The following is a 27,865-nucleotide window of genomic DNA, read 5'->3' on the forward strand; positions in this document are numbered from 1 at the left end:
TGTTAACACTGATATTTTGATGTCTTATGAATTAAAAATATCCTTAATGTCATATTGACTGGTTAATATTTCTGAGATTTTCAACTTATTTTACCCAGATTCATCAAAGAAATCATTATCTATAGCAGGTACATCCTTATAAAATATACTTTTTAAGTAATAAAACTTGAAAGCTGCGGAATAGATATAGTGTTAGCAGGCATGGAAAGAGCATTAATCTCTTTGTATATCTCCATCAGAGTTCTTGGATGACCAGATGCATTGTCAATGAGCAATAATATTTTGAAAGAAATATTTTTTCCTGAGCAGTAGATCTCAACAGTGGGATTAAAATACTCATTAAACCATGCTATAAACAGTTGTGTTCTCATCCTGCTTTGTTGTTCTACTTACAGAGGACAGGTAGATTTAGGATCATTCTTAAGAGTCCTGGGAGCATTGACTTCAACTTAAAGTCATCGGCTACATTAGTCCCTAACAAGATTTAGCCTGTTCTTTGAAGACAGGCATTGACTTCTCCTTATCGTCTGGGAAAGTCCTAGGTAGCATCTTCCAATAGAAGGCTGTTTTATCTACATTGAACATCTGTTGTTTAGTGTACCCACTTTCATCAGTTACCTTTGCTATGTCTTACTGATAACTTGCTATAGCTTCTTCATCAGAACTTGTTGCTTCACTTTTATGTTATGAAGATGATTTCTTCTCATGAGCCAACTTCTGCTAACTTCAAACTTATCTTTAGCAGCTTCCTCATCCCTTTTAGCCTTCATAGAATTGAAGAGAGTTTGCTCTGGTGTAGGGCCTTACTCTGGATTAGACTTTAGCTTAAGGGAATGTTGTGGCTGGTCTGACCCTTTGTCTATACTACTAAACTTTCTTCATATCTGTAATAAAGTTGTTTTACTTTCTTATTCATATGTTCACCAGAGTAGCACTTCTAAATTTCCTTTAAGAACCCTTTCCTTCTTTCATTTTCTCTCTCCCTTTCTTTCTTTCTTTCCTCTCTCCCTCCCTCCTTCTTTCCCTTCTTTCTTTCTCTTTCTTTCTCCCTCTCCCCCTCTCTCTCTTTTTCCCCTTCCTCCCTCCCTCTCTTCCTTCCTTCCTTCTTTCTTTTCTTTTGACAGTGTCTTGCTTTGTTGCCAGGGCTAGAGTGCAGAGGTATCATTATAGCTGTCTACAGCCTCAAATTCTTGGGCTCAAGTAATTCTCCTATCTCAGCCTTCTGAGTAGCTTGGACTACAAGCACATGCCACAATGCCTTGCTAATTTTTGTTTTTTTCCTTTTTTCGGTAGAGACAGGGTTTTGCTATATTGCTCAAGCTGGTCCCCAACTCCTGGCCTCAAGCCATCCTCTCTCCTTGGTCTCCCAAAGTGCTAGGATTACAGGTGTAAGCCACTGCACTGAGCCAATAACTTCTTTCTATATATATATATTTTAGTGTACCCACTAAAGCTAAATACATATAGCTTGTTTCCTTGGCACAAAAAATGTCTAGCTCTTGGCCTGTCTCAACTTTCAACATGCCTTCCTCACTAAGCTAAATTATTCTAGCTTTTGGTTAAAAGCATGAAACATGCAACTCTTCCTTTCATTTAAACATTTAGAGGCCGATGTAGTGTTATTAATTGGCCAAATCTCAATATTGTTGAGTCTCAGGGAATAGATAGCTTTCAAGAGAGGGAGAGAGACAGGAAATGGTGTTAGCAGAGCAGTGAGAACACGCACAACATTTATCGATTAAGTTTGCCATCTTTTATAGAAATAGTTTGTGGTGCTGAAAATAATTAGAATGGTAATATGAATGGTCACTGATCACAAATCACCACAACAGATATAATAATATTGAAAAAGTTTGAAATGTTGCAAGAATTACCAAAATGTGACATAGTGATGTGAAATGAGCATATGTTATTGGAAAAATGGTATTGATGGACTTGCTCATTGCAAGCTTGTCTTGAGCCTTCAATTTGTAAAATTTAATAATCTATGAAACGCAGTAAAGCAAAGTGCAATAAAATGAGATATACCTATAGTTACTTTCTCAACATTATTCTTAAATTTAGAGAGAGTACATGCCATTGTTTATTTTACATTTATATACATAAAACTTTGTAGCATGCTTTTTAAATTTTAGCACATAGTATATTCCATGTGATATGTCTCATAGCTGCATTATAACATTTGCAATTGATATGTAATAGTTTACCCTCCTTTTTTTACATGTAGACTTTACTACTTTTTTTACCCTAGTAAATTCTTTATGCATTAAAAAAGAATCCTTGTTTTTTAAAGAATAGAGTGTTTTTTCAAATGTGAAGACTTAGTTTGTCTTTTGTTTCTTTTGAACTTTTATTCAACAAAGTAAAATATTATATAAAATGTTAAAACTATTTTAATGGATAGTTTCTTGTACACTGTGGTCTTTCAGAAAAAATAATATCCTTTGGAACTTGGTTAAACTAAAGTGAAAACATAAACAGATGACAACACCATTAGATTTTGCTGTGTTTTCGTTAATGATGTGGAGTAGTAGTGTAATTTGTTTAACAGAGGGGGTATAGGCAACTTGTAGATTTTCTTCTGGAACATTACCCATGTTTCTCAGATGCTATGTGGAAATTATGATTATATTGATCACATGAATTTCCTTTCTTTAGAACCAGTGCTTTTCATTCAATAGAGAGAAATGTATTTTTTCTCTTTACAATGTTAAGGAGTCATTCTTTTTTAATTTATTTATTTATTTATTTTTCTTCTTTTTTTTATTTTTATTAAATCATAGCTGTGTACATTAATAAGGAGTCATTCTTAATGGAAGTTTCTTTCAAATGATATCTTTTAGTATTTTAAGAATGTTTGCTTCCAACCTTAATATTTTTTAAAAGTAAAACATTTTATATCCTACATCTACTGGTTTGTTTTCAATGGCAAAATGACACAAAAGCCATCAGGAAAAGGACTAGGATATAGTTAAATGGTAATTGTGGTTGAAGATTAACTTGAGTTTGCCTAACAAAATGCAGAGGTGGAAAAAGCAAGTTGAGAAGACATTCTTGGCTAAAAAGTTAACAGATTAATTAAGTCATATTACATTACTTTAGAGCATATTTGATGTAAATGAAAACAAAAATAAATATTACTGCATCATATATGAGTATTATTGATCTATAGAATTATATGTTATCAAATATATTAATTACATTTACTACATGTATTAATAATGAAGTATATTATAGACATGTTTTATATTTGTATCTATTTTTAAAGTACACACGCCTTGTACAACAGGGCAATTGCCAGAAATATATTAATAGCAGAGGCAAGTGGGTTTGAAGGAGTTGCTGACATATGGGTGAGTAATGGTAAATTTTGAAAATAATCAGGTGTGTAAGGCATTGATTTATGAGATGAGATTAAAAGAACTGAATTTCTTTGTCTGAGTATGAATAAGGGCAGGATGTGACAAGCCGCTCAGGTATTTGAATGCTGCATGCACTTGATAGGATAGGGACACTCATGCCTTCTGAAATTGAAGGTGGAGGCAGGGGTGATGTGAGTAGAAGCCTGGGTTTTGTGTTAAGGGTGAAGTGTGTGCACGGAGTACAAGAATGGATTCTTTGGACAGTAGTTCTTTCTAGAAGCTGCTCTACTGGACTTAATGTGCTGGAGGATATATGTATTGCCCTGTATTGGGATAGAGGGACCAAATGACAAGATGCTTTCCTACCCAGCCTACTGTGGCAACTTGGCAGGGCTCTATTGCCAAAGGCAGAGACAGGTGGACCACGGGGCAGAGAATTTGGGGCCTTAGGGGAAATCTCTCTCTTTCCAGACTGCCAAAGGAGTCCTGTAGAAGTGTGGATTTTTTTTCAGGGAGACATTTGGTTAATAACACATTTTTTCCTGTATTTCCTTTCCCTGAAGACAACTGAGTTTGGTTTTTAGGTTGCTTGTTAATCAGTATTAGAGGTGCCTCCCCAGGGCCCACAAGACAGTAATCTATTCCACTTTGAACTTCTGGTGGAATCTATCTTAATTGCGATTGACAAACACTGAGCATCTATGACATGCCTGGCACCCCTTTAGACTCTACAGCATATAGTATATAAAATATTCTCCACTGTCAGCCGAAACAGCAATGTGTGGTGCAGATGCATTTACAACAGTGGTCATGTGAGATTGTAATACCAGTTTTTAGCTGTACCTTTTCCATGTTTGCATACACAAATACTTACTGTTGTGTTCCAGTGGCCCATGGTACAGTAACATGCTGTCTAGGTGTGTAGCCTAGCAGTAATAGGCTGTACCATACAGGCTGGATGTGGAGAAGGCTATGCCATCTGGGTTTAGGTAAATGCACTCTAGCACAATCAAATCACTTAATGACACAGTTCTCAGAACACATCCCCATCAATAAGCAACACATCTGTATATGCACATACATCATATGTATGTGTAAATTTTCATGACAACTCAATAAGATAGATACTCTTAATCCCCTGTTTCAAACTGGACACAAAAGCTAAGTAACTTGCGCAGGGTCACACAGGAGCTACAGAACCAAGATCTAAACCTAAGCAGTTGAGCTCCAGGGTCATGCTCTTACCACTATGGTACCTTGGAGAGAGGAGGACAAACTAGATGAAAATAGAGAAGTCAGAGGCTCAAAAAGACATAGGTCTCTTTCTGCTTTATATTCCATGGCTAGTGTGGGTTGAAAGAGACCTCTACTCCTTGTTTCCTGGCTCAGGGCCCAGGCAGATGGGGCTGCAGCACCACCTGGGGCATCACTGTGTCACAGCACAGCAAGCATGCGATGAGCCAGGCACTGTCCATTCATGCAGAAGTGACACATATCATTTCTCAGAAATCTGAGGACATGTCTAGTGCGGGTGGGGAAGAGAGGAGGGAGCCATCTTACCCTGTGCCCAGAAGGGGGCAAACTGATCATAATAGCCCCACTTACTACCCTAAAAGATTCATCTCTCAAACAAATAGACACACATAAGAGACTTTGAGCCATTGTTTCTGTCTTCGCTCCTGGTTCTCCTACCTAACTGAGATATCAGGATTTGTACATGGAATCCTGGAAATTCTGAGTACTTGCTGTCAGCCCCACCTCTCCACATTCTGTCATTCACTTTTAGACCAGGGTTCCTGACTCTCGCAGGTGCTCCTGGTAAATTTGTTCAAAAGTATTTTGGGGGCTATTGGGATCCCTCTAGTCCTGATACAAAGAGAAAAAATGTTGGCTCATTGTGGGTGGTGCCTGTGGCTCAAAGGAGTAGGGCGCTGGCCTCATATGCCAGAGGTGGCGGGTTCAAACCCAGCCCTGGCCAAAAAAAACTGCAAAAAAAAAAAAATTATACCTCATTCCCCCCCATTTCTGTAGCCACATACAAGTTGCTGATCTCTAAGCATACCATGACATTCCACGGTTTTATGCCTTTGCATCAGTGGTGCCCTTCCAGAAATGCCCCCCGCCCCACCATCCCAAGGGGTGGGGAACCTGCAGCTTTGGGGCCACATGTGGCCTTCTGGCTCCCTGATGGAATCCACATTTTACAGAATAAATCCTTTTAATAAAGGGACTTGTTTTGTGAAGTTGCGATTGGTTGAGGAGCCGCACTTGGGGATCTTGAAGGCACATGTAGCCTTGAGGCCACACCAGACAGACTCACATTTATCCTTGATGATGCAACTCAGATTTGCTTTTCTATAATTTTGGTATACCGCTTCCTCATGTCTGAATCCATAATTTTTCTCAATTTTTTTTTTTTTTTTTTTTGCAGTTTTGGCAGGGGCTGGGCTTAAACCCGCCACCCCTGGTATATGGGGCCAGCACCCTACTCCTTGAGCCACAGGCGCTGCCTCTGAATCCATAATTTTTCTATTAAGCTCAGTTATCACTGATCACCTGTTTGTGCCTCTTGTTAAAGATTTGAGAGTAGAAATACCTTTTGTTTTCATCTATATAGCCATAGCGCCTAACTGGACAACGAATAACTTAATAGATCTTTATTGAACTGGAGATTATAAAGACATTGAAACTGTACAATTATAGAACAAGAGAAGTAAAGTTGTACTCACCAGTCACAATCGGTCCTCCCGACAAGAAAATCATATTTGGGCCCTTAGCTGGGTGTTGTGGCAGGCACCTGTAGTCCCAGCTACTCAGGAGGCTGAGGCAAGAGAATTGCATATGCTCAAGAGCTGGAGGTTGCTGTGAGCTGTGACGCAACAGCACTCTAAAGGGCAACCAAGTGAGACTGTCTCTCTAAAAATAAATAAAATAAATAAATAAATATTGAGCCTTTTATTTCATTTTATTTATTTATTTATTTTACTAGAGACGAGTCTCACTTTCTCACCTTCGTCAGAGTGCCATGGCATCACAACTCACAGCAACCTCCGACTCCTAAGCTTAGGTGATTCTCTTGTGTCAACCTCCTGAGAAGCTGGGACCACAGGCACCCACCACAATGCCCAGCTATTTTTTGTTGTTGTTGCAGTTCAGCCAGGGCCGGGTTTGAACCCACCACCACCCGGTATAGGGGGTCGGCGCCCTACTCACTGAGCCACAGACTCCCCCGAGCCTTTTGTTTTAAAAAATAAATGGCCCACTGTGTTTATTTAACAAAAGGATTTTAACACAGATCTCACCTGTGTTTGAGTGTCAGCAGTTGGTTTTCTGCAGAATATCTGTATTCAGGCAGTATATAGAGAGTCCTGTAGTCTAAGCTGCTGTTGGATACAAAGGGATTGTGTGGGTTTAGGAGATGGATGGTCTCCTGCTCCTGAGGGCTGTGAAGCTGTGTGGGCAATACCAGACACATTCCTCTGAAGATGGAAGAAAGCTCTGGGGTCAAAAAATACCATTATCCTACCACTCTTTGTTTTTCCCTTTAACTTCTAAAGGAAAAAAATTGCACACCATTTTCATCAGGTACATTTTCTAAGTTCCTGAGTCCCCTTCATAGCTTCCTTTAATACATGTGGGACATAGAAAATGAAAAATGGGAAGGGAGAAGTATTTTAAAATGTTTTTAGAATAATCTGATTCAAAGGGACCTGCTTTCTAAATTCTTAGCACCAATATTTTGGTGCATTTAGATAGTTAGACTCTGCACTGGTGGCCATCCAAGAGAATTTATAATAGATGGCTGGTCTGCAAAGGTAGGTAGGATTTAGAAATCTCCAACAGAGCCACTTCCTGACTTAGCAGATTGCTAAGTGAAGCTTCACACACACAAAAAAAAGATAAATAAGTTTTCAGTAGGGGGCCAGACATCTCAGTTTGCCAGGACCAATCCCAGTTTGTACTTGATGTTCCAACCTTCTTATTAATAGTGCCCACTTTGATTTTCAGAGATTTGATCTGGAAGAGTCATCCTGGATTTTGGTCACACAGGAGGGAGGATATTGGTGTGATGAATGGACGGGAAAAAGATTCCAAAATGAAGAGAGATGAAGGGAGAATTATCTTCTGAGAGTAATTTCCGTTCAGAGTTTTCCTTAAAAGGCTTCTTGTGGTGATTTCTGAAATGCCTTGCAGATTTTCTACTGACACACTTCGTGATACCAGTTTATTTGTCTTTGGGCAGCTTTTATGGGGCCAGTGTATTTCGGTGCAGCCAGAATTTCTTTAAAATTTGTAGGCAGCAGCGCTGCATGTGTGTGATTCAAGCTCGGATGGATTGGCTGTGAATGGGGTGATAAGAATAGAGAGACACACATACCAGCAGACCAAATTTCCTGTGCACAAGCCTTTGAATACTGTGTTTCACTCTCTGAAATAGCATTCATCTCAAGGATGGGATCATTTATTCCCTCTGGAATTAAGCAATACCATTGGCAGCAAAAGAAAACTATTTTGAGAAGGAGATGTGGGAGGAATTTTGCTAGGTATTCCAGGCCAGGCAGAAGTATATACCTTTCATGCTTTTGAAGATTGCGCTGTTCATTAGAGCCCTGGTAATCGGAAATTGACAACTTTTAGATACTCCAAATAAATTAGTGTCAAGGCAAACTTGTACAAATTATGATCTGCAAAGATTAGTAAAGACTGCTTTACTTTAACTACCTCAATGGCAGAAAAGAAGCTATTTTTTGGTTTTTTTTGAGATTGTCCTCTAATCTCCATAGATGCTGTTGAGGAGTACAATTTAATATCTTGTCTCTGCCCTTCTCTTCACACATGTTCACAGGTTGTTTTTGCAGAGTCCTATGTAGACTAGGTCTAGATGGTTTAAAATAAGGCAGTGAAGGATGTGTCCCCCTACTCCCTCCCCACAAAGATGAAGAGGGTAGGGCTTGGCAGCTGGTGGCAGCTGCAGAGATAAAAAGCACCAGGGCCCCTGGGCAGACAGGGTGCAGAAGAGCCTGGGATGAGGGTGTGCAGTCATGAGCGCCTGCCCTGGGAAGAGGCCATGAGGACAGAGCTGCAGCTGGAGTCCAGACGTTCAGGAAGTGAAAGAGAGGTGCGAGCTTATAGCAAGTAGTTTAAAAGTCCTTTTGATCAAGCTCTTGCTCTTTTATTGGGAGGGGTTACTTTAGAAGGCAGTTATAAGTCAGGTACTCCTTAAATAACTTGTCCTTTAAGTAATGAATTGAATAGAACCCAAGGAGTTGTGTTCGTCTGTTCCTATTTGACTTTTCTACTTGTTACTTCAGCTAATAAAGAGTTCACTGTCTTCTGAATTTTGTGTTTACAAATTAACTGCAATTGGAATGAAAACAGCAGCTCGGTCTGGTTAATATTTTCTATTTTGTTACTGATCAGCAGTTTGGAAAGTCTTTTTCTATGGAGGGCTTTTGACATCTCTTCTCAATACAGTAAATGTAATCATGACAGATGGTTTTTGTTTTTAATTCTTTTTCACCTTGGCATTAGAATTAACGTGAAGGGTAAAGACGATGAGGTTCCCTACCTTCAGTGATCCTCTACCTTCAGTGATGCTGTATAGGCTTAGGAGAAGCATTTTGTCAGTTATATTCTGTCGCTCACAAATATGTAATTAATTTACTTGAAGTTAGATATCATGAATATCTACCTTTGTTGCCTGGAGAATCTGGTGAGATATTAATTAGTGATACTATTACAGACTTCAATGGCCTAGATATTGATTTTAAAAAGAAAAACAAATGAACTAATATTTTATTTTCTAGTTAATATCTTTTTTTCTTTTTTTGAAGTCAGAGTCCCACTTTGTTGCCTTTGGTAAGGTGCTGTGGCATCATAGCTCACAGCAACCTCAAACTCTTGGGCTCAAGTGATTCTCTTGCCTCAACCTCCCGAGAAACTGAGACTACAGGCACCCGCCACAAAGCCAGGCTATTTTTAGAGACAAGGTCTCACTGTGGCTCAGGCTGGTCTAGAACCTGTGAGCTCAGGCAATTCCACCCATCTTGGCCTCCCAGAGTTTATTTTCTAGTTAAACGAATCAAAGTTTTAATGAGCTCATAATTTGAACTATATGGACATCTAAGTGGACTTGATGTGAAATGATCTTCATTTTAGTGAACCACACCTACATTTTTGTGATTTTAATTACTCATAGAAGAAATTAGTGAAGAAGACCTTTCCATGGTTTTCAGGCATATAAAACTTCAGAAAATTTTGGGATGGCACCTGTGGCTCAAAGGAGTAGGGCACCGGCCCCATATGCTGGAGGTGGTGGGTTCAAACCCAGCCCCAGCCAAAAACTGCAAAAAAAAAAAAAAAAAAGTTCAGAAAATTTTGAAGCATTTCAAAATAAAAAAAAGAAGACTTAGCCCTTTTAAATGAAAAGATTCTTCAGAGAGCTTTTTTCTTTTTGTGTGTTTAACAGTAGAATAATATTTCTACAGGAAGTTAGATAATTCATTTCAAGCTCAAATGTTAAGTCTGTAGAGATGAAAGAGCAAGATATTGTTGAAGGTAGATAAGTAGAGGATGAGGAGGAGAACAGATTCAAGATGGAGGCTGAAGAAACAACTTTGAAGTGTTTGGAGAATTGATGAAGCAAGAAAATGCTCCCTGAGTGCTGATATGTGCTGGGGTCAGGCCTGGGATAAAGGGGAAAGAGTGAAAGTGAGAACTGAGTTTGGGAGGAAAATCAAGCATCATTAATCCCTGTTTCATCTGGATTTTTAAATGCCTCCATAAAAGATGATGGAAAACCATCCCCAGCCAAGCATCTGTGGGCTTATGTGTGGAATAAAATCACCAGTACCCCTAGCCTTCTCAGTCTTTTTGTTGGGAGTTATCCATTTTCACAAACTCACTTTCCCTTTCTCTCTGTGTTGTAGGAGAGACAGCGGCTAGAGACCATCCTCAGTTTGTGTGCTGAGTACACAAAGCCTGACAGCCACTTGTCCACTGGCACCACGGTGGCAGATGTGCAGAAAATCAACAAGGAGCTTGAGAAGCTGCAGCTGTCTGACGAGGAGTCCGTGTTTGAAGAAGCCCTGGTGAGCCCTGACACAAGGTACAGGTGCCACCAGAAGGGCTTCCTCCACGATGCAGACTCTGCAGGCTTCGGGAGCCTCAGTCAGAGCGGTGCCAGCTTCCTTGCCCCCAGGAGCATCAGGAGTGACGAACTGCTCAGTGAGCTCACCAGGATTCCCCCCACACCGTCCTCTGCCTTCCTGAAAGCTTCCAGCGAGTCCTCTTATCTAAGCATCCTACCTAAGGTAATGCCAATTGAGCTTAGAGACTAAGCTCGTTCAGGGCCCCCGGGCTCTGCACGTGCTTTAGCCTGGAAACTAAATCATGCTAATTTTCCAGAACGTTTTCAGTGAAGCTTCAATTTAAGAGGCCGGTAGCTGAAAAAGGTGGAACAAATTAGGGTGATTACTGTGGGAGTAACAAATTTGCCTTGTGATGAATGTAGCAGCACAGAAGAGTAGACTACAAAGAAAGAAAACTTTCTGTTCTCGCTGCCCCCTTCCATTGTGTACCTGAGAGATAAACAGGTGTCAAACGTGTTGCAGGTGCCTTACCTGCCTTCCTCGTATTTTCTGTGCATGTACAGCCATCTGCGGTAGCATGGGCCCACTGGTGCCTGCGCTTGCCTTCCCCGCACTCAGTGTCCTGGGCATCTTTGCATGTTAGCACACACAACCTCTGCTGCATTCTTTGTAATGGCTGAGTGGCATCTTTTGTTTGGAAGTACCATTTAAATAGTTTCCGTTTTTTTGTTAATGAACTCTTATGCTAACAAATACTCCAGGATTATATACATTTGCACCATTCTGCAACTCCATCTGCAAGATCAGTGCTCAGAGAGTTCGTATTCATTTTAATTAATAGTTCCAAGTCACATTCTCGAATCTGGGAGCATTTAAATTGGGTGCATAGATATTTAGAATTGAAATGTCTTCTTGTTGTATTTTTCCCTTGACCAATATAAAGTGACCATCTTTGTCTTTTTTGACTTTAGTTGCTTTAAATCCACATGTATCTGAAAATAAGATCGCAACTCCTCTTTTCTTCTGAATTCCATTTGCCTGAAAAATTGTCTTCCAACCCTTGACTCGGAGCTTTAATTTGTCTTTTGAAGCCAGGTGTGTTTCTTGCAGACAGCAAATGGATGGCTTGTGTTTTTTAATCCAGTCAACCAATCTATGTCTCTTCAGTGGGGAATTCAAGCCATTAACATTTATTGAGATAATTGATAAGTGTGGTAGTATTCTTTTCGTCTTATTTTGTGAGAGTCCATTGCTTAGTTTTATCTTTTGCATCACTGTGGAGGTTTGGTTCTGTCCTTTGATTTCTGAGTTCTTACTTTGCTGCTGATCCATTGTGGTGGTCAGTGTGCAGAACAGGTTGAAGTATTTCCTGTAGCGCTGGTCTTGTTGTGGCGAATTTCCTCAATGTTTGTATATCCGTAAATGATTTGATTTCTCCATCAATTTTGAAGCTTAGCTTAGCAGGGTACAGAATTCTGGGCTGGAAATTGTTCTGTTTGAGTAGATTAAAGGTAGATGACCATTGTCTTCTTGCTTGGAAAGTTTCATTAGAGAAGTCTGCGGTCACTCTGATGGATTTGCCCCTGTAGGTCAACTGGTGCTTACTCCTGGCAGCTTGCAGAATCTTTTCTTTTGTCTTGACTTTGGACAGGTTCATCACAATGTGTCTTGGAGAAGCTCGGTTAGAGTTGAGGCGACCTGGGGTCCGATAGCCCTCTGAAAGCAGTGTGTCAGAATCTTTGGTGATATTTGGGAAATTTTCTTGTATAATGTGCTCTAGTATGGCTTCCATTCCTCTGGGGCATTCTTCTTCCCCTTCTGGAATTCCTATAACTCGTATGTTGGAACGCTTCATAAAGTCCCATAATTCTGACAGTGAATGTTCTGCTTTCTCTCTCTTCTTTTCTGCCTCTTTTACTATCTGAGTTATCTCAAAAACTTTGTCTTCTACCTCTGAAATTCTTTCTTCTGCATGGTCTAACCTGTTGCTGATACTTTCCATTGCATCTTTAAGTTCCCTAATTGACTGTTTCAGTTCCTTCAGGTCTGCTATATCCTTTTTGTATTCTTCATATCGTTCATCTCTGATTTGATTCTGTTTTTGGATTTCCTTTTGGTTATTTTCCACTTTATTAGCAGTTTCCTTCATTGTTTCCATCATTTCTTTCATTGTTTTCAACATGTGCATTCTAAATTCCCTTTCTGTCATTCCTAACATTTCTGTATAGGTGGAATCCTCTGCAGTAGCTACCTCATGGTCCCTTGGCGGGGTTGTTCTGGACTGGTTCTTCATGTTGCCTGGAGTTTTCTCCAGATGCTTGCCAAGGTTTCACATTATCGGAATTTTCTAATTTGTGAAATTGGTGGGTCTTTTACTTGCTTTTCTTTAATTATGCATGAAGTTGGGTATCTTTTCATATTTTTAGTTGTTAATTTGTGATTTTGACACACTTATTCATGTTCTTCGCTCATTTGTAATTATTTTATTTGTCTTGTTTTTTGCTAACAGGAAGAGCTGTTTGTGGTAAGAATATTAGCCTTTTATGATGAATCATCTTTTCTTTGACTTTATGACATTTGGAGGACGTAGAGGACATTAAGATTTATTTTAAGTCATAATTATGTATTACTTAGTCTTCTAGTTGTACATTGGTTTACAAAATGTCTTCCGAATGTGAGGATTTCTTAAACGGAGTTTGAGGAAAATCTCTTAGTGTTTTGTTTGTTTGTTTGAGATACAGTCTCACTGTATTACCCAGGCTAGAGTGCCATAGCATTAGCCTAGCTCACAGCAACCTCAAATTCTTGTGTTCAAATGATCTCCTTCCTCAGCCTCCTGAGTATCTGGGACTATAGGTGCCCGCTACAGTGCCCAGCGGTAGAGATGAGGTCTTACTCTTGTTCAGACTGATCTGGAACTCTAAGCTCATAGGATTCTCCTGCCTTTTAACATAAGAATTTTTTTTCTACAAGAATTAAAATAAAAAATCCCCCTCCTTTTTTCTCTTGTCCCCTTCCCTCTCTTCCTTCCCTTCTTTTTTTTCTCTTCTCCTTTTTTTTTATTTTTTATTTTATTTTTTCAGTTTTTGGCCAGGGCTGGGCTTGAATCTGCCACCTCTGGCATATGGGGCTGGCACCCTACTCCTTTGAGCCACAGGCATCACCCCTCCTTCTTTTTCTTTTTTTGAGAGAGTCTTGCTTTGTTGCCTGGCTAGAGCGTGGTGACTGATGATATCGCTGCAGCCTCAAACTCCTGGGCTCAAGAGATCTCCCTGCCTCAGCCTCAGCCTCCTGAGTAACTGGGACTACAGGTGTATACGACCATGCCTGGCTATTTTTTCTATTTTTAGTAGAAACAGAGTCTCACTTTTAGTTAGGCTGGTCTCCAAATTCTGAGCTCAAGGGATCTTCCTACCTCAGCTTCCCAGACTGCAAGGATTATAGACATAAGCCACCCTGCCCAGTCCCCACATATCTTTATAACAAGGATTTGAAGGAGCTTATAATAAAAGATATAAATTTGAATTAGGACTAGAATTAGAACACCAAAAATAGGAGGAAAACTCAGGTTCCATAATCACAAGGTAGATTTATTTATTTAGGAATAAGTAAGATTAATTTATTAATTAACTCTTGCCCTTAAGTTCAACTGTGAGATTTTTTAGTTAATCTTTTGCTGTAAGAGGAGGACAGGAGCTTTACCCTGGAAGTGGAACTTTACTCTGGAAATGAGAACAATGTCACCTAAAAATTGTACCCTCATATTAATTTGATTTAATTTTTTAAAAATCCAAAAAAAGAAAGAAAAAAGAAAAAAGAAAAGTCAGCATATGTCAGGGAGTTTTTATGTTGCATGTTTTGGAGGGATTTTTTTGTTTTTGTTTTTGTTTTATTTTTTACTTGTTTGGCAGCAACAAAACTTTTACAATAAATGTTTCTGGTCAGAAGTCCTTAAATATCTGCTGAGTTCTCCTGTTGTACATCAGGACTCTGGATTATTAAATACATTTTGGACATCAATCCTGTCTTTGTTCTGATGACTATGTTTACCTTACTAATTCTCAGTACAGAGTAATTCCGAATAAAACATCCATCTCTATGGCCAGAGAGTTGTACTTGGTAGAAACTAGGATGGGAAGGAGAAGGAGGCCAGGAGCAATCAACAGTTAAAATTGTTCAGGCAGGGTGGGACCTATGGCTCAAGGAGTAGGGCGCCGGCCCCATATGCCGGAGGTGGTGGGTTCAAACCCAGCCCTGGCCCAAAACTGCAAAAATAAAAAAAATAAAAAATAAATTGCCCCTCATTTGAAAATTTTACCTATTGTCATCAGCCATTGTGCTTCTTTAGAAGTCCTTGGCTTCCTTTTGATCTTAAAGTTTTTCACATTTCTTAAAGAAAGATGGAGACTTTACCTCTTTCATGTTTACATGGATGGAGCTGGAACATATTCTTCTTAGTAAAGTATCTCAAGAATGGAAGAAAAAGTACCCAATGTACTCAGCCCTACTATGAAACTAATTTAGGGTTTTCACATGAAAGCTATAACTGAGTTACAACCTAAGAATAGGGGGAAGGGGGAAATGGAGGGGAGGGAGGGGGGAGGTGGGTAGAGGGAAGGGGATTGGTGGGATTACACCAGCGGTGCATCTTACAAGGGTATATGTGAAACTTGGTAAATGGTCTGTGAAGCTAGTGAATGATGCCCCATGAATATATCAGTGTACACAGCTATGATTTAATAAAAAAAAAAAAGTTTTTCACATTTCTTCCTTTATGAAGATCTGCCGATCTTTTGTTAACAATGTTGAGCTGTGCGCTCTCTCTAAAGAGTGTCTTTTGGGAAATGAGTTCTCTACTAGAGAGGGCTGTGAAAAGCTATTGGTTTGTAAACAAGCAGATTGTGGCAGATCATGTTAATTGCTCAGATATGTTCTTGGGAGAATAGAAGAACTCCAAAACTCAGGGCACCACTAAGAGGTGTTGTAAGGGATAGAGGCAGGAAACACCAGGAGCCATGTGGTAACATCAAACACCTGGGTTACCACACAGCGGCTTAGCTAGAGTGCAGACAGGAGGATGAGAGGTGCCAAGGAATGAGCTTTTCATTGATAACTTTTTGAAGACAGACATATTTTAACACCTCTCTCCTGTCTTCTGTGGGGGTCACCTCAAAGATGGCATAGTAGAGGATGCATATAGGTGTGTAAAGTGCTTATTAAAACATGTTACCCTGAAAGTGGATTCCTTTGCATTACTATAAAAAAAAATCCCAGAGATATTAAAATAAAGGGTATATGTTGCAAATTTCTCCTATTTAGTGACTACTACATCATGGCTCGCTATCGTTTTTGTTTATTTGGTCGATAAATGAGATTACAATATCCTCTCTCCGTTCTATCACAACACATTCCATTTTAGAATGGAAGATTTTGCTTCTTACAAATAACTCTTTTTAAAGTACTAACATTTCTTAGATGGCGTTTATTTCTATAAACCACCTCTTAAGTTGTCTATATTAAATATGCATATTGTGATAAACTTTCTAAAAACTTGACTTACACTGAAACTTTTAATTCCCTCTATTAAGAATTTTCACTCCCTATTGCTCACAGTTACGCAGGTTGTTCAGTTGTTTTGTTTTTAATGCTTTGCTTCCACCTGTGAGGGAGATATTTTTAAACCACTTTGGGTGTAGAAACCTAATATGTTATCTTGACCCAACAGGATACTGGCCTTCGTGAGGCTTTCCTGCTAGGATTACTTCTTGGTGATTCTGGAATGCCATTCAGTGTCACAGGCATTCCCCACAGCCTAAAAGAGGCACCTAAGTATTTAGACAATGAGCTTTAATGTCTGTGATTAAAAAGGTTAGCAGTTGTTTCATTAGTTGATAAGATATCGGATTTAAGATGACAATGAAAAAAGTAAATGTCAGAGCTTGGAAGACCTGTGTACCTTGTTCTAACCAGTTTGAGATGCTAAATTCCCAATTAAGTAGCAATCTCATTAAGCAGCTGCCCAATAGGCTATAGAATAAAGACTATGTGAACATGTCATGACTTCTTTTAATAAATAAATAAAGCAAGAGGGCAGTGCCTGTGGCTCAGTGGGTAGGGCACTGGCCCCATACACTGAGGATGCGGGTTCAAACCCGGCTCTGGCCAAAATGCAACAAAAAATAGCCAAATGTTGTGGTGAGCACCTATAGTCCCAGCTATTAGGGAGGCTGGGGCAAGAGAATCACCTAAGCCCAGGAGTTGGAGGTTGCTGTGATGCCACAGCACTCTAACAAGGGCAATAAACCGAGACTCTGTCTCTAAAAAATTTTTAAAAATAAAGAAAGAAAGAAAGAATATGAATAAAGAATACAGAATATATCACATTCAATATCTTCTTAAAGTTATTATGAGGATTGTTAAACATATTAAATGAACCTAGTGAGGTATACTAAATTTTAAATTTGGAGGTGTTAATTTGAACATTATTTTCAACAATTAATGAGTAATTGTCACTAATTACTCAACTGGTTGGCTGTTTTTAATTTTTAATTGTGAAATTGTACAATTATTGACTTACTGACCCAAAAGATCACTTCTTTTCCAAAGGGAGATAAAAATTAAATAAATAATATAGCCATACTGGCATCCCCTGCCTTTCAGAAAGACTCTAACGGGTGATACCAAAATAACTAACCAGAAATTCTGCAAGAAGAGGCTATTTTCAATTTTCTACCTTCTCTTCTTGAACAATAGACAATCACATTCGGCTGTGTGTATGACCTACAATGTTCTTTCCTTCCCTGGGCATGTGCCATCAACTCTGTTCAGGAGTGTAAGCAACCCTCTCTCAATTTGTTTCTTGACTTTCTCATTCCTTGCCAAGGAACTCAGTTTTTCCATGAAATAGTTTTATGAATGGTGGCCAGTGTCCTATTTTAGGTAGTGTCTTAAACATTTTATAGGAGGAAGGTCCATAGAACAAAGACAATAAATAGTGCACTCACACAAAAAGGGAATTGTCAATTAACTTACTATTGAGTGTCTGGTTTTACATCATTCTGTGGGGCTCCAAAGAGATGTGCTCTTGCTTTTCCCCCGTGTGCCAGGAAGGAAACAGACCTGAGTGCTTATTTGCAGATGACTTTAGCAGTGGGACCCAGTAGTATGGCTGGAGATTAAAGAGACTTTCGTAGATGTTCTCATGTGGGAGATAGAAGAGAACATGGGGCTTGTAAGGAAGGTAGCAGCATGCCCAGGAGATTACCAAGGAAGATGTCGGAAGTCCCATTTCAGTTCTAGTTCTCTGCTGTGCTGAACTTTCCCTTTAACCATGGAGAAGTCACTTCAATCTCTAAATGCCACAGCTTCCTTATCTGCATAACATCTTAATTCTTTTAGCTCCAAAAAGATATGAATTTGTGAATTGAAGTTGGTTTATATGAGCTTACTGAAGAACCTAACTGCTGAGGATGACATGATCTTGTCGGGAACCTGTGGAATCAAAGCCACACGTGGCCTTCAAGATCCCCAAGTGCAGCCCCTCAACCAAATCCAAACTTTACCAAACAAATCCCCTTAGTAAATGGATTTGTATGATAAAATTTGGATTCATCAAAAGCCCACACTTAAGGGTCCAGAAGGCCACATGTAGCCCCAAGGCCACAGATTCCCTTGCCCTAAATGGAGACTGGGAAACACTAGACTTGAGGCTGGTTTATAAGTCAAGTTTAGAAATTCTAGAATTGAAGTGTGAATAACCCATTTCTGATTAATTGCAGACCCCCGAGGGTATAAGTGAAGAACAGAGGGCTCAGGAGATGGCTGCAATGGAAGATACCCGGATAGTAATTCTCAACAACCTTGAGGAACTTGAACAAAAAATCAAAGATATAAATGACCAGATGGATGAGTCTTCCAGAGAGGTATAAACCACGAGTTCACTTTTACCCTGTCCCTTTTTTCTTTATTTCTTTTAGCTGAAAAATAATGCTACCTTTGAGGCATTTAAATGCTCAAAAGCCCATTAATAATGCTACATAGGATTTGGAGGTCAAATACGTGGAAGTCAACATGAGCAGACATTTGTCCAGTGGTTCCACATGTACAGTAAAATCCCCCTTTCGAACATTCTTTTTCCTTTCTTTTTCTAAAACCAGATGAGATAAACACATTGAGCTATCTTGAATGTATTTTATGCATAGCCAGATGCTGTTTTCACTAGTGTGCGCTTTCTGACCTGCCATGGGATCTGTCAGCTTTGTATTTAGGTGTTCAAGCCCAAATCTAGCAAACGTTTTCTGAGCATGCCTACCGTTGCATATCATGTTGGCACCCTGGGGGACTCCACACATGAATCAAACATAGACTCAGCTTTCTAGAGGTTTGCAAGCCAGACAAACACATATTTTATAATTGTAACAGAAGAAAGTGGCAATTTTTATATTATTGCTGAGGACAAAGAAGGGGCCCATAATTCTGTCTAGGGGAGATTTGTACATCTGTCTTCACAGATGGTGCAGATAGTCCGGTAAGGGGCTCACCTGCTGTCTTGCGCGCAGACCCTGAAGCCCCTCCTGCTGCCATCGTTAGGAATGTAGAACTCACTGGCTGCACAGGGGTAACTTTCACTTCTCATGCTCTAGGGACAGAGATAGAAAGACGTGCTGCTCCTGAATTGGTTTGTGCTTGAGCCTGGACCTAAGAAAACAGGCAGAATATTCTTGAAAAGTAAGCAGACAAGGGGATATAGTAGAAAGTTACATGATAAATAGGTTTTTATTGGCAATTTTTTCTTTTTGCAAATATATGCTAGCTTTCTTACACAGGGATCCTGACTCTCACATGGGCGGCCTGCGTGTTCTCCAGGCCCCATACTCTGGCTGATACAGTAGTACTTTGGGAAATTTGTAGCTGTTACAAATGCATCTCTAAAGTGGGCAGTCGAGAATGTCTCTGAGCTTTGTTTTGTGCCCTTAGTTGGATATGGAATGTGCTCTTTTGGACGGAGAACAGAAATCTGAAACAACTGAACTTATGAAGGAGAAGGAGATTTTGGATCATCTAAACCGGAAAATAGCAGAACTGGAAAAGAACATTGTTGGTGAAAAGACCAAGGTAAAGAAAATTATATTTGAATGCGATTTTTAGGGGCAAAGTGGTAGGTGGTGGTCCCAGTTGATTGAATTTAAATGTTACATGGAATTACCGTGGCTTTAGATTTGTATGTTATGTTCCTGGAAATAGTGGCACTAGAGAAAAGTCTGAAGATTGTATACATTGTCACCAGCTGAGAACTGCCAGGTACAGGGCAGTTGGTGCTGAGAAAGCAGAGCCCATTTAATTTACAAGCTGGTATTCATAGCACCTCATCCTACTTGAGATGAGTGAGTTGTTTTGTTTTGTTTTCCATTGGCCTTTCTGTTCTTCTGATTCCACTGCTTTTTAAAGAATGTTTTTAGTATGCTGAACTCCCTTCCCACTGGTGCCCTGTAGGGATGGCTTAAGCATATTTAAATAGGATTGCCTTGTTTCTTGTCATTTTTCTGTTTATTAAAAAGATGAATGGAAACCATTCGTCTCACCTGCCTTGCCTTGCTGCTATCTTCAAATGCAAGTGCTCTGCTCTTTGAAAAGTGTGCTAAAGTTTCTGAAGGGTCCTCACACGCTGCCAAGTAAAACTATCTGTGAAACACAGTTCCGCTTAGGCCACAACCTGAATGTTAGGTAATATCTACCAGGGAGAGTATTAAAAAATTACTTGTACATTTTAGAATTCAGGGTGTTAGTTGGATTTTTGATTTGTCTGTTTATGTGGGTTTTTTTTTCCTTCCAGGAAATATTATGCATTTTTCTTCTATCCTAACTTGCATTGAATTAAGCCTAAAACTAAAATTTAAATTATGACTTAGGGGGAGAAAAAAAGCTAATACGTTTGAACGTATTTTTCCCTACTTATCATGTTCTCCACTAAGCCGAGGAAAAGAAAAAATTTTAGTTTGGGTAAGTTCTAGGGATAATGTGTGGAAAGAATTTCTGCTGAATGTGACTTCCTTTTTAGGCTTTTATTTGTGTGAGACCTATAAATAAGGGCATTTGATCTTGGTGCCAGAGAATGAGCTCAAAATGATAATGTCAGAAGTGGAAGTCAGATTAAAAGCTACACATTGATTTTTTTTGGCTGCCTCCATGTTAAAATCAAACGGCACAGCTTTTTCATCTTAAGTGTTACATAGGCTCATTCTACCTCTAGACTTTTAAATAGTAAAGAACCTATTTGAGTCATGGGTATATTTTTCTTTTGAAGTTCAAAAAAACCAGTCAAAGAATTTACTACATCTGCAGTGAGGAGCATTCAGCTAGTGGTATATGCTTGTCACAGATTCTGCACTGACACAGGAAGCCGTAGTTGGAGACATTACACGTCTTGTTTGGGTACTTAGGAGTATTTTACTGTTAAGTAAGTACTAATTAAGTGAAGTGATCCTATAGTAATTTTATTACTATTTCATGTTATTGGAAAACTTGTGGGACACAGGAATGGGGTATCATGTTCCCTGTAAGCCCTTCTGCTTTCCTCACTCATGAAGTTATTTATTTTTGTGTGGCTCACACATGGCTTGGACTGCATATCCTATCTGTCTATCTCTCATAGCATCAGATTCTGTGCAAAAATGAAACATATTGAGCCACTGCTAGATGTCACTCTCCAGGGAAAGCTGTGTTGTATTCTGTGGACCTAAGGCAGAAGCAGATCTCCAGGAACATGGGCAGAGCCAGGCACAGAAACCATCTGCATCCTTCCTATTATTGTTTTGGTGGCTTGACAGAAGTTATGCACAGGAGAGGGGACTGGAGGGGCTTACAGCATAGGACCGGCCCATGCAGCTGTCAGGGGATTAGTTGGGTCTTGGAAGGTGGAATTATCATCTGTCATCACTTTTTATAAAAAAACAGTCAGACACTGGCTTTGGGTGAGGAACTCCAGAATAGGGTGAGGGAAGTGGAATGAACACTGGGCAAGATGATGTACCTGCGTATTTTTAACAACTGAAGTCAAATTGTGACTTGACTCTGCTTGGAAGCATTATTGTGTTTCTCAAATATAAACTTGTCCTACTCTTTTATGACACAGCTCTTTTATACCTTCACTCTTTTCAACCATCTGGCCCACTTTCCTCCCTCTGGGTCAGAGATGCTGTCACCTCCTGCTCCGCTGAGAAATTAGAAGCACCCTGTCCTCACACGACTAAGCGTTCTTTCTGCTCCCCAAAGACCAGTCCCTTTGAATGTGCTCAGCGTGTCATCCCATCCCACCTTCTGAATGTCTTCAATCTTCCTGCATGCACTGTCTTCCCCCTGTCAATTTCTCCCTCTTTACGGGGCCCATACTGCCAGCAGCCCACATTATTATTTAAAAACAAACTACTACTTTCTTATTTTAGCATAAGCTACTACCTCTTCACTCTTCTCTTTATCACAGCTAAACTTTCCAATTTTCTAGGCACGCGTGTCTCTTCTTCCTCATTTCTTGGTTAACCGTTCTTCCTATTCCAGTTGGCTTAGACCTGCCCTGCTCCATCACATTTGCTCCCGTTACAGTTGCTGCCCAGCTCACCGGGGCTTTTCTATCCTTCTGAGCAGCATTTGATACAACTCATTGCCTTCGCACTTTCTCCCTCCTCCCCTTGTGGCTGTCTCCATGCACCACACTCTTCTGGTTTTCCCTCTGTTCCTTATATCTCTTTGATTCTTTTCCTCTCATCTGAAGCCAGTTCTCTTGTATCCTCACATTATTTTGTAGCCATGACTTTAAATACCTTGTACATGCTGGTGACTATTACAGGTTTGTCTCCAGCCCACAGCCCTTTTCTGAACTCTGACTTATATCCCGGAGCCTACCTGACGTCTTCACTCAGATATTTCACAGGTATTTCCAACTGAACACACCCATAACTGAATACTAGATCTTATTCTTATACTTGCCTTCCACCACCGCCCCTGCCCCCAATCCTCCAGCTTCCCTAACCCAGTAAATTGCATCTCCTATATGTTTAAGCAGAAACCTGGAAATTGATCTCGACACTTCCTTATCCCTCATCCCCACACCTGATTGATTACCAAATTATTTCTCCATGACTTCAACATCTCTGCATTCTCTTCTAAACTATCAAAATCTCTTCTTTAGTTCCATTTCCACTTGCTTCCTTTCTATTCATTCTCTTCCACTGCATTCAATGTAATTAAAAAAAATTAAAACTACATCGCTCTGGTTGTGTCCCACGGCATTTTTGTAAGTCTAAATTCCTTTCTGGGATCCCTCACTGTCCTCCCATTCTTCACAGCACTCTCACGGTGGCCTTCCTTCCTATTTATTAAAAGATCCATGCCCCCATGCTGTCCTTGGCAGATACTGTTTCCCCTGCTTGGAATTCCCTTGTCCATATTTTGTGTTTTGCTGGTTCTGTCTTTTAGGGCTTGAGTTGAGTGCCAGCTGTTCAGAAAAGCCCTCCCAGACCTTTCCTGTTGATTAGGGTTTCCCTGTTGTTCTTTTAGTCCTTTACATCTCGCATTTATAATTTATATTTGTTTGGGGCTTCCTAGATATTTATTTTCCTCTCTAGCGTGTGAACTAGAGGCAGGCACTGTGATCCATTGTGTATCCAACCCATAGTAGGTGCCAAAGTACTGCTAGTGTGCTTTGGGAATATTGTCCTTGGATTCTCCTGCTAACAGCCACTCCAGGCTCGGCCTTAGTGGAACACTGAGCCAAGCACCTGCTAAAGAGGTACACGCAGCCAAGTTTCAGGACAGCTGGGCCCAACTGCCCAAGTGCACATGCCACTGGGCCTAAAATCACACTGCCAGTCAAGCCAGCGCGTAAGACAGAAGGAGGAAGTGGCTTTTGCCTTTTGGATCACGTTTCCTTTTCCATACACCTGTTGCTGTGGTCAGATATAAACTGTGGAATGAGAAAAGCAAAACCTGAAAAGATATCCCTGTTGGGCAAGCTCCCATTCAGATGTCGATAGTACATCCTGTAAGCCTGGCCCTAGACTTTTGGAGACAAGAGCCACAGGAGAGGGTTTAATAACACTTTGAAATTCTAATATTGATATGAAATTATTGACATTGTTTTCTGGGATCTGGAATATTAGTACCAGGTCTTTGATATTACTTCTCTTAGCCAATTGTGGAACTATCATTTTATTTTACATATTTAATATAAATTAGCATACGAGATCCGTGATTACCATTTAGTATATGTTACCATAGAAAATATATACACTATATACATAATTACATACACAAAATATAGATAATTTCTTTTATTATAATATATTAAACAGTTTTATAGAAGTTTCCCTGGGCTGGGCTTTTCCTACCCTTAGGGGAACCACGTTGAGAACATCCATCCATAAGCCTGTTTCCACGTCACTGTGAGCTAGATGCTTATTTGAAGGTAAACCAGAGGGGATATTCATTTGGCGAAGCAGTGAGCAAAGAGACCATTATATTTTCTTGCAGCCAGTGAAAGGAGAGGCTTGGTGAAATCCAGTTTGGCACAGGCCTGGCTATGGCACTGGCTTCCATTCCCTCTCACTCCCCATCTCCACTCCAAGACCATGCCTGATTGAGAGAATGTGGATGTGTACGTGCATATTTTCTTTTTGTCCTTACTTCTAACCACATTAAAGATTCAAAATTAAATATAGTTTTTCAACTGTATTTTTGGATTATTTATCATCTGTGCTTCCTGGCATACAAAAATCAGGTCATTTGTACCAAAATTAAGTAAAGTGGTGAAGGAAAGGTTCTGATCCTGTAGTCTTGTTGAAGAATCTTTCCATTATCCAGATGGTTATCCTAAAGCTCAAACCATCCTTTTACAGACAATTATTTTGTGTATTCATACAGATATATGACATATTGTAGCCATCTTAGCTTGCACAGTTAAAAACACTTAAGCACACTGTGCTTAAAAGGTTTGAACTGAAGCTTAAATCACTTTGTGTCATTCCACATGTTCCTGAGTGAAATCTAGATTACCTGACTTCCTAATTTTTCTACAGTAAGCTTATGTGATCACATATTAAATGGTTAACCCTTTTCTCCCATTATTATCTTGACAAGTACTGTTACTTCCTCCCCATCCTTCCTTCAGATCCAGGGGAAGACAGTGAGCCTGGCCCAAAATTCTTCGGTCAAAGTGTTAATGCCTCCTGAGTGCAGAGCATTTGCCAAGTCACAGTCAGTGTTCAGAGGAGACCAGCCCTTCCCGTGCCTCTTTCTTACATTTCAAAGTTAGCTCCCTGGTTAGAGGAAGTGGAACTATGTAGTGGGATTTGGGGATTTAAATCAATAGGATTCCAGATAGAGGTTATTTTTTCTGGTGGTTGTTTGATTATGTAAGTTCTTAGTGTTCTGATTTTCTAATTTTTTTTTTTTACAATAAACATCCATCATTTCTGTAATTAAAATGTCAAAGACCTCCCCCCAAAAATTCTAAGAAAGAAACATAAGTATGTTCCTCATTAGAGGCAAAGAATGGGTTCTTAACAATCACCATTTGTTGACACAGGTCCATAATCTTTCTCCTGCAATTCCAAAATCTGAAAAGTTTTGTGGGGGGAAAGAAAGTCCTTTTTTGAACTTGAATATTCATAAGTGTAGCATGTTTGATTAGACAGTATTGCCCCAGACATTGCTGGAAATGCCATATAATATATGTTATATTATCTCTGTTACCTCTATTAAATTCAGAATACGTTAAAATTGGAAACATTTCTGGGCTTAAATAGTATCATGGATGTATGCAGACATCCACACCCATCAAAATGAACATTTAAACATATACAGTTCTTTTTATATTAGCAATTATAGTTCAGGAAAGCTGTTAAAAGAAAAAAGAATTTCACATAAATGTTTATGGGTCTAAAATCGTTGCCTAATCTATGAACCTATCAAAATGCCTAGCTACCAAACAACACCTCAGGGTTTGGGAACTGGAAAGAGAGGGAGTCCCAGGGTGTATAAAATGATGGCTTAGGGATTGTGAACTTCAACACATCACCGCATCAGTTCCAGACCTTACCCACTGCTTTACGAAATGTAATCCAAGTGCCTAGAATGGAATGTTCTGGGTTCTGTGTTAAACAGTTTGGAAATTGTAAAAATGGATCTTTACTTTCTTTTTTTTTTTTTTTTTTTTTATTGTTGGGGATTCGTTGAGGGTACAATAAGCCAGTTACACTGATTGCAATTGTTAGGTAAAGTCCCTCTTGCAATCATGTCTTGCCCCCATAAAGTGTGACACACACTAAGGATCTTTACTTTCTAGAACATCCTTTATTAAGCTCATAGGGTTGCCAGATTTAGCAACTAAAAATCTAAAGGAAGGTCAGTTACATTTGAATTTCAGATTGTCATCCTAAAGCTCAAACCATCCTTTTTAGGACATTTATTTTGTATGTTAACACAGATATATTGTGACATTTTGTAGCCAGGAAGAATAATTTTTTAAGTGTAATTATGTCCCATGCAGTATTTGAGTCTTATATTAAAAAATTGTTTGTTGTTTTTCTGAAACTGAAGGTTAACTGGCTGTCCTCTGTTTATCTGGCAGACCTACAAGCTAATAAATTAGGCATCTTTTAAGGAAAACCTTGAACTATCTATATGTCTGTTCAGTATTGTACATTTAGATATGGTAAAATGATTTTTTCATTAGTATTCAAGAATTGTCTATGTAATATAGAAATTCAAATAGAGCCAGCAAGTTAAATGTCAGTTTCTTCTGTCCAGAATACAACTTAGAAGAGAGAAAACTTAAATTACAGTGTTCTAACCACCAGGTCTATAAAAGAAGTAGTCCTATAATATGCTATGAATTTTTAAAATCGTTCAAGATTATTGGTAACCTGTGTACAAGTTCAAATTATATGTAAATGCTCTTGATTATTTGTATGATGAGAAGATAGGCATTTTGCATCTGAACTTGAAATGCATCATCCCTTTTGAAATGAATGTTGGCTATTCACATATATCATAGTTTTGTTTGATTTACTTGAGGCATTTAATTTGAATGTAAAAATTTTACAGTTGGGACATTATTTGTAAGAGAGGCACTTTTACTAAGAAGTATTTTAAGAACATTTTTTGGTGGATCCTGTATTAATGTCCTGTATCTTCATTAGGAAAATCAATTGTACTTAATTGCCTTTTACTCTCACATAATCCTGGATGGCTAAGTCTGTAGTTCTTAACCTGGCTGAATAGCAGAAAACTTAGAGAGGCTTTCAAAATGCTTGTTACTGGGGCTTATGCCCCTGGATTTGTGGCTGAATTGGGACCTGGGAAGTGTTGTATTTAAAAGCTCACCCAGGTTATTCTAATGCACTACATGACGACAGTGATCAAGTTTGCACTTTCCTCTTCCCTAGCCCGCTTTTCATCTGTATCGAATGAATGAGCAATCAGCTCACTATGGGAGCAAATAGCGGCCCAACTTTATGCCCTGATTTCTACCTTAATTTTTCTATGAATAACTCACCTTTGGCCATATATGAGTATGGAACTGTAGGAACATCAGTCATTGCAGAATCTGACAAACAATTTGTGACCCAGCTGGATTTTGCAAGTGCATCTAGAAAAGACAAATCAAAGTGTGAACAGTGCTGACGGAAGCAATTGTCTCTCTGAAAATCTCATTTGGCTTCTGGTTTTATAAATGCCTCTGGAGATTTTCCTGGAGTGTTCCAATTCCTTGTACTCTTAGTTTTTCAACAAAATAAATCTGTTAAATTTATTATAAATGCATTTTATTTCCTGAAAATACAGATTTATGAATTTTTTAAAAAAAGTCATAGTCTCTGCCAATTGGATATTTGAAAAGTATCACCCCTCCTACGGTAGTCAGAAGAGGTGAGTTTGCCAGCGTAAATCTGGAGGATGGGAATAACACCCAATTTTAATCTTTACATGTAAAAAGCAAGAATCCTTGAAATCCCTGGACCTTCACCTGCTGTGTTATTTGTCCATCTATTTTACCTTCACTATAGAAGGTGATACTTTCAGCTCTAATTAACTGCTTGCCTAAAGCGAATTTTTCTTTGAAAACTTCCTGAACAATAAATAGAAGAGAGGAATATTAATTTCTTTCTGGCTCAAAGCTGGACTACTTCTGGCTCTCACAGGAGTGACATCACTTCTGTGATATATGGCCAGGCCCACCTGCCACCAGTCCGTCTTTCATGTTTTCCCTTTACTTCCTTGGCCCTAACTTCGGCCCCATTGAGCTTTTGCCGGGAGACCCAGGTACTGATCACAACGTTACTGATAAACACAGAGTTGCTGCAGAAAGTCCTAATGGTGCCTGCTTGCATAATTCTTCTCACTGCCCCCTTGTATGGAATT

The 27,865-nt window shown here is 39.3% G+C and overlaps 1 protein-coding gene across 21 annotated transcripts in view; it reads left to right on the forward strand.

Annotated features, from left to right (window-relative positions):
- Positions 1–27,865, forward strand: part of PHLDB2 (pleckstrin homology like domain family B member 2) — a 234,988-nt gene that overhangs the window by 163,358 nt on the left and 43,765 nt on the right. For all 21 annotated transcript variants that reach the window (XM_053565833.1, XM_053565835.1, XM_053565832.1 and 18 more), the window contains 3 exons: positions 10,292–10,675; positions 18,232–18,375; positions 19,430–19,567. In XM_053565833.1, coding sequence (XP_053421808.1) covers positions 10,292–10,675; positions 18,232–18,375; positions 19,430–19,567 — 666 coding nt within the window. The remainder of the gene's footprint in view (positions 1–10,291; positions 10,676–18,231; positions 18,376–19,429; positions 19,568–27,865) is intronic.

Source organism: Nycticebus coucang, chromosome 16 (genome assembly GCF_027406575.1).
Source record: "Nycticebus coucang isolate mNycCou1 chromosome 16, mNycCou1.pri, whole genome shotgun sequence".
NCBI classification, from domain to species: domain Eukaryota; kingdom Metazoa; phylum Chordata; class Mammalia; order Primates; family Lorisidae; genus Nycticebus; species Nycticebus coucang.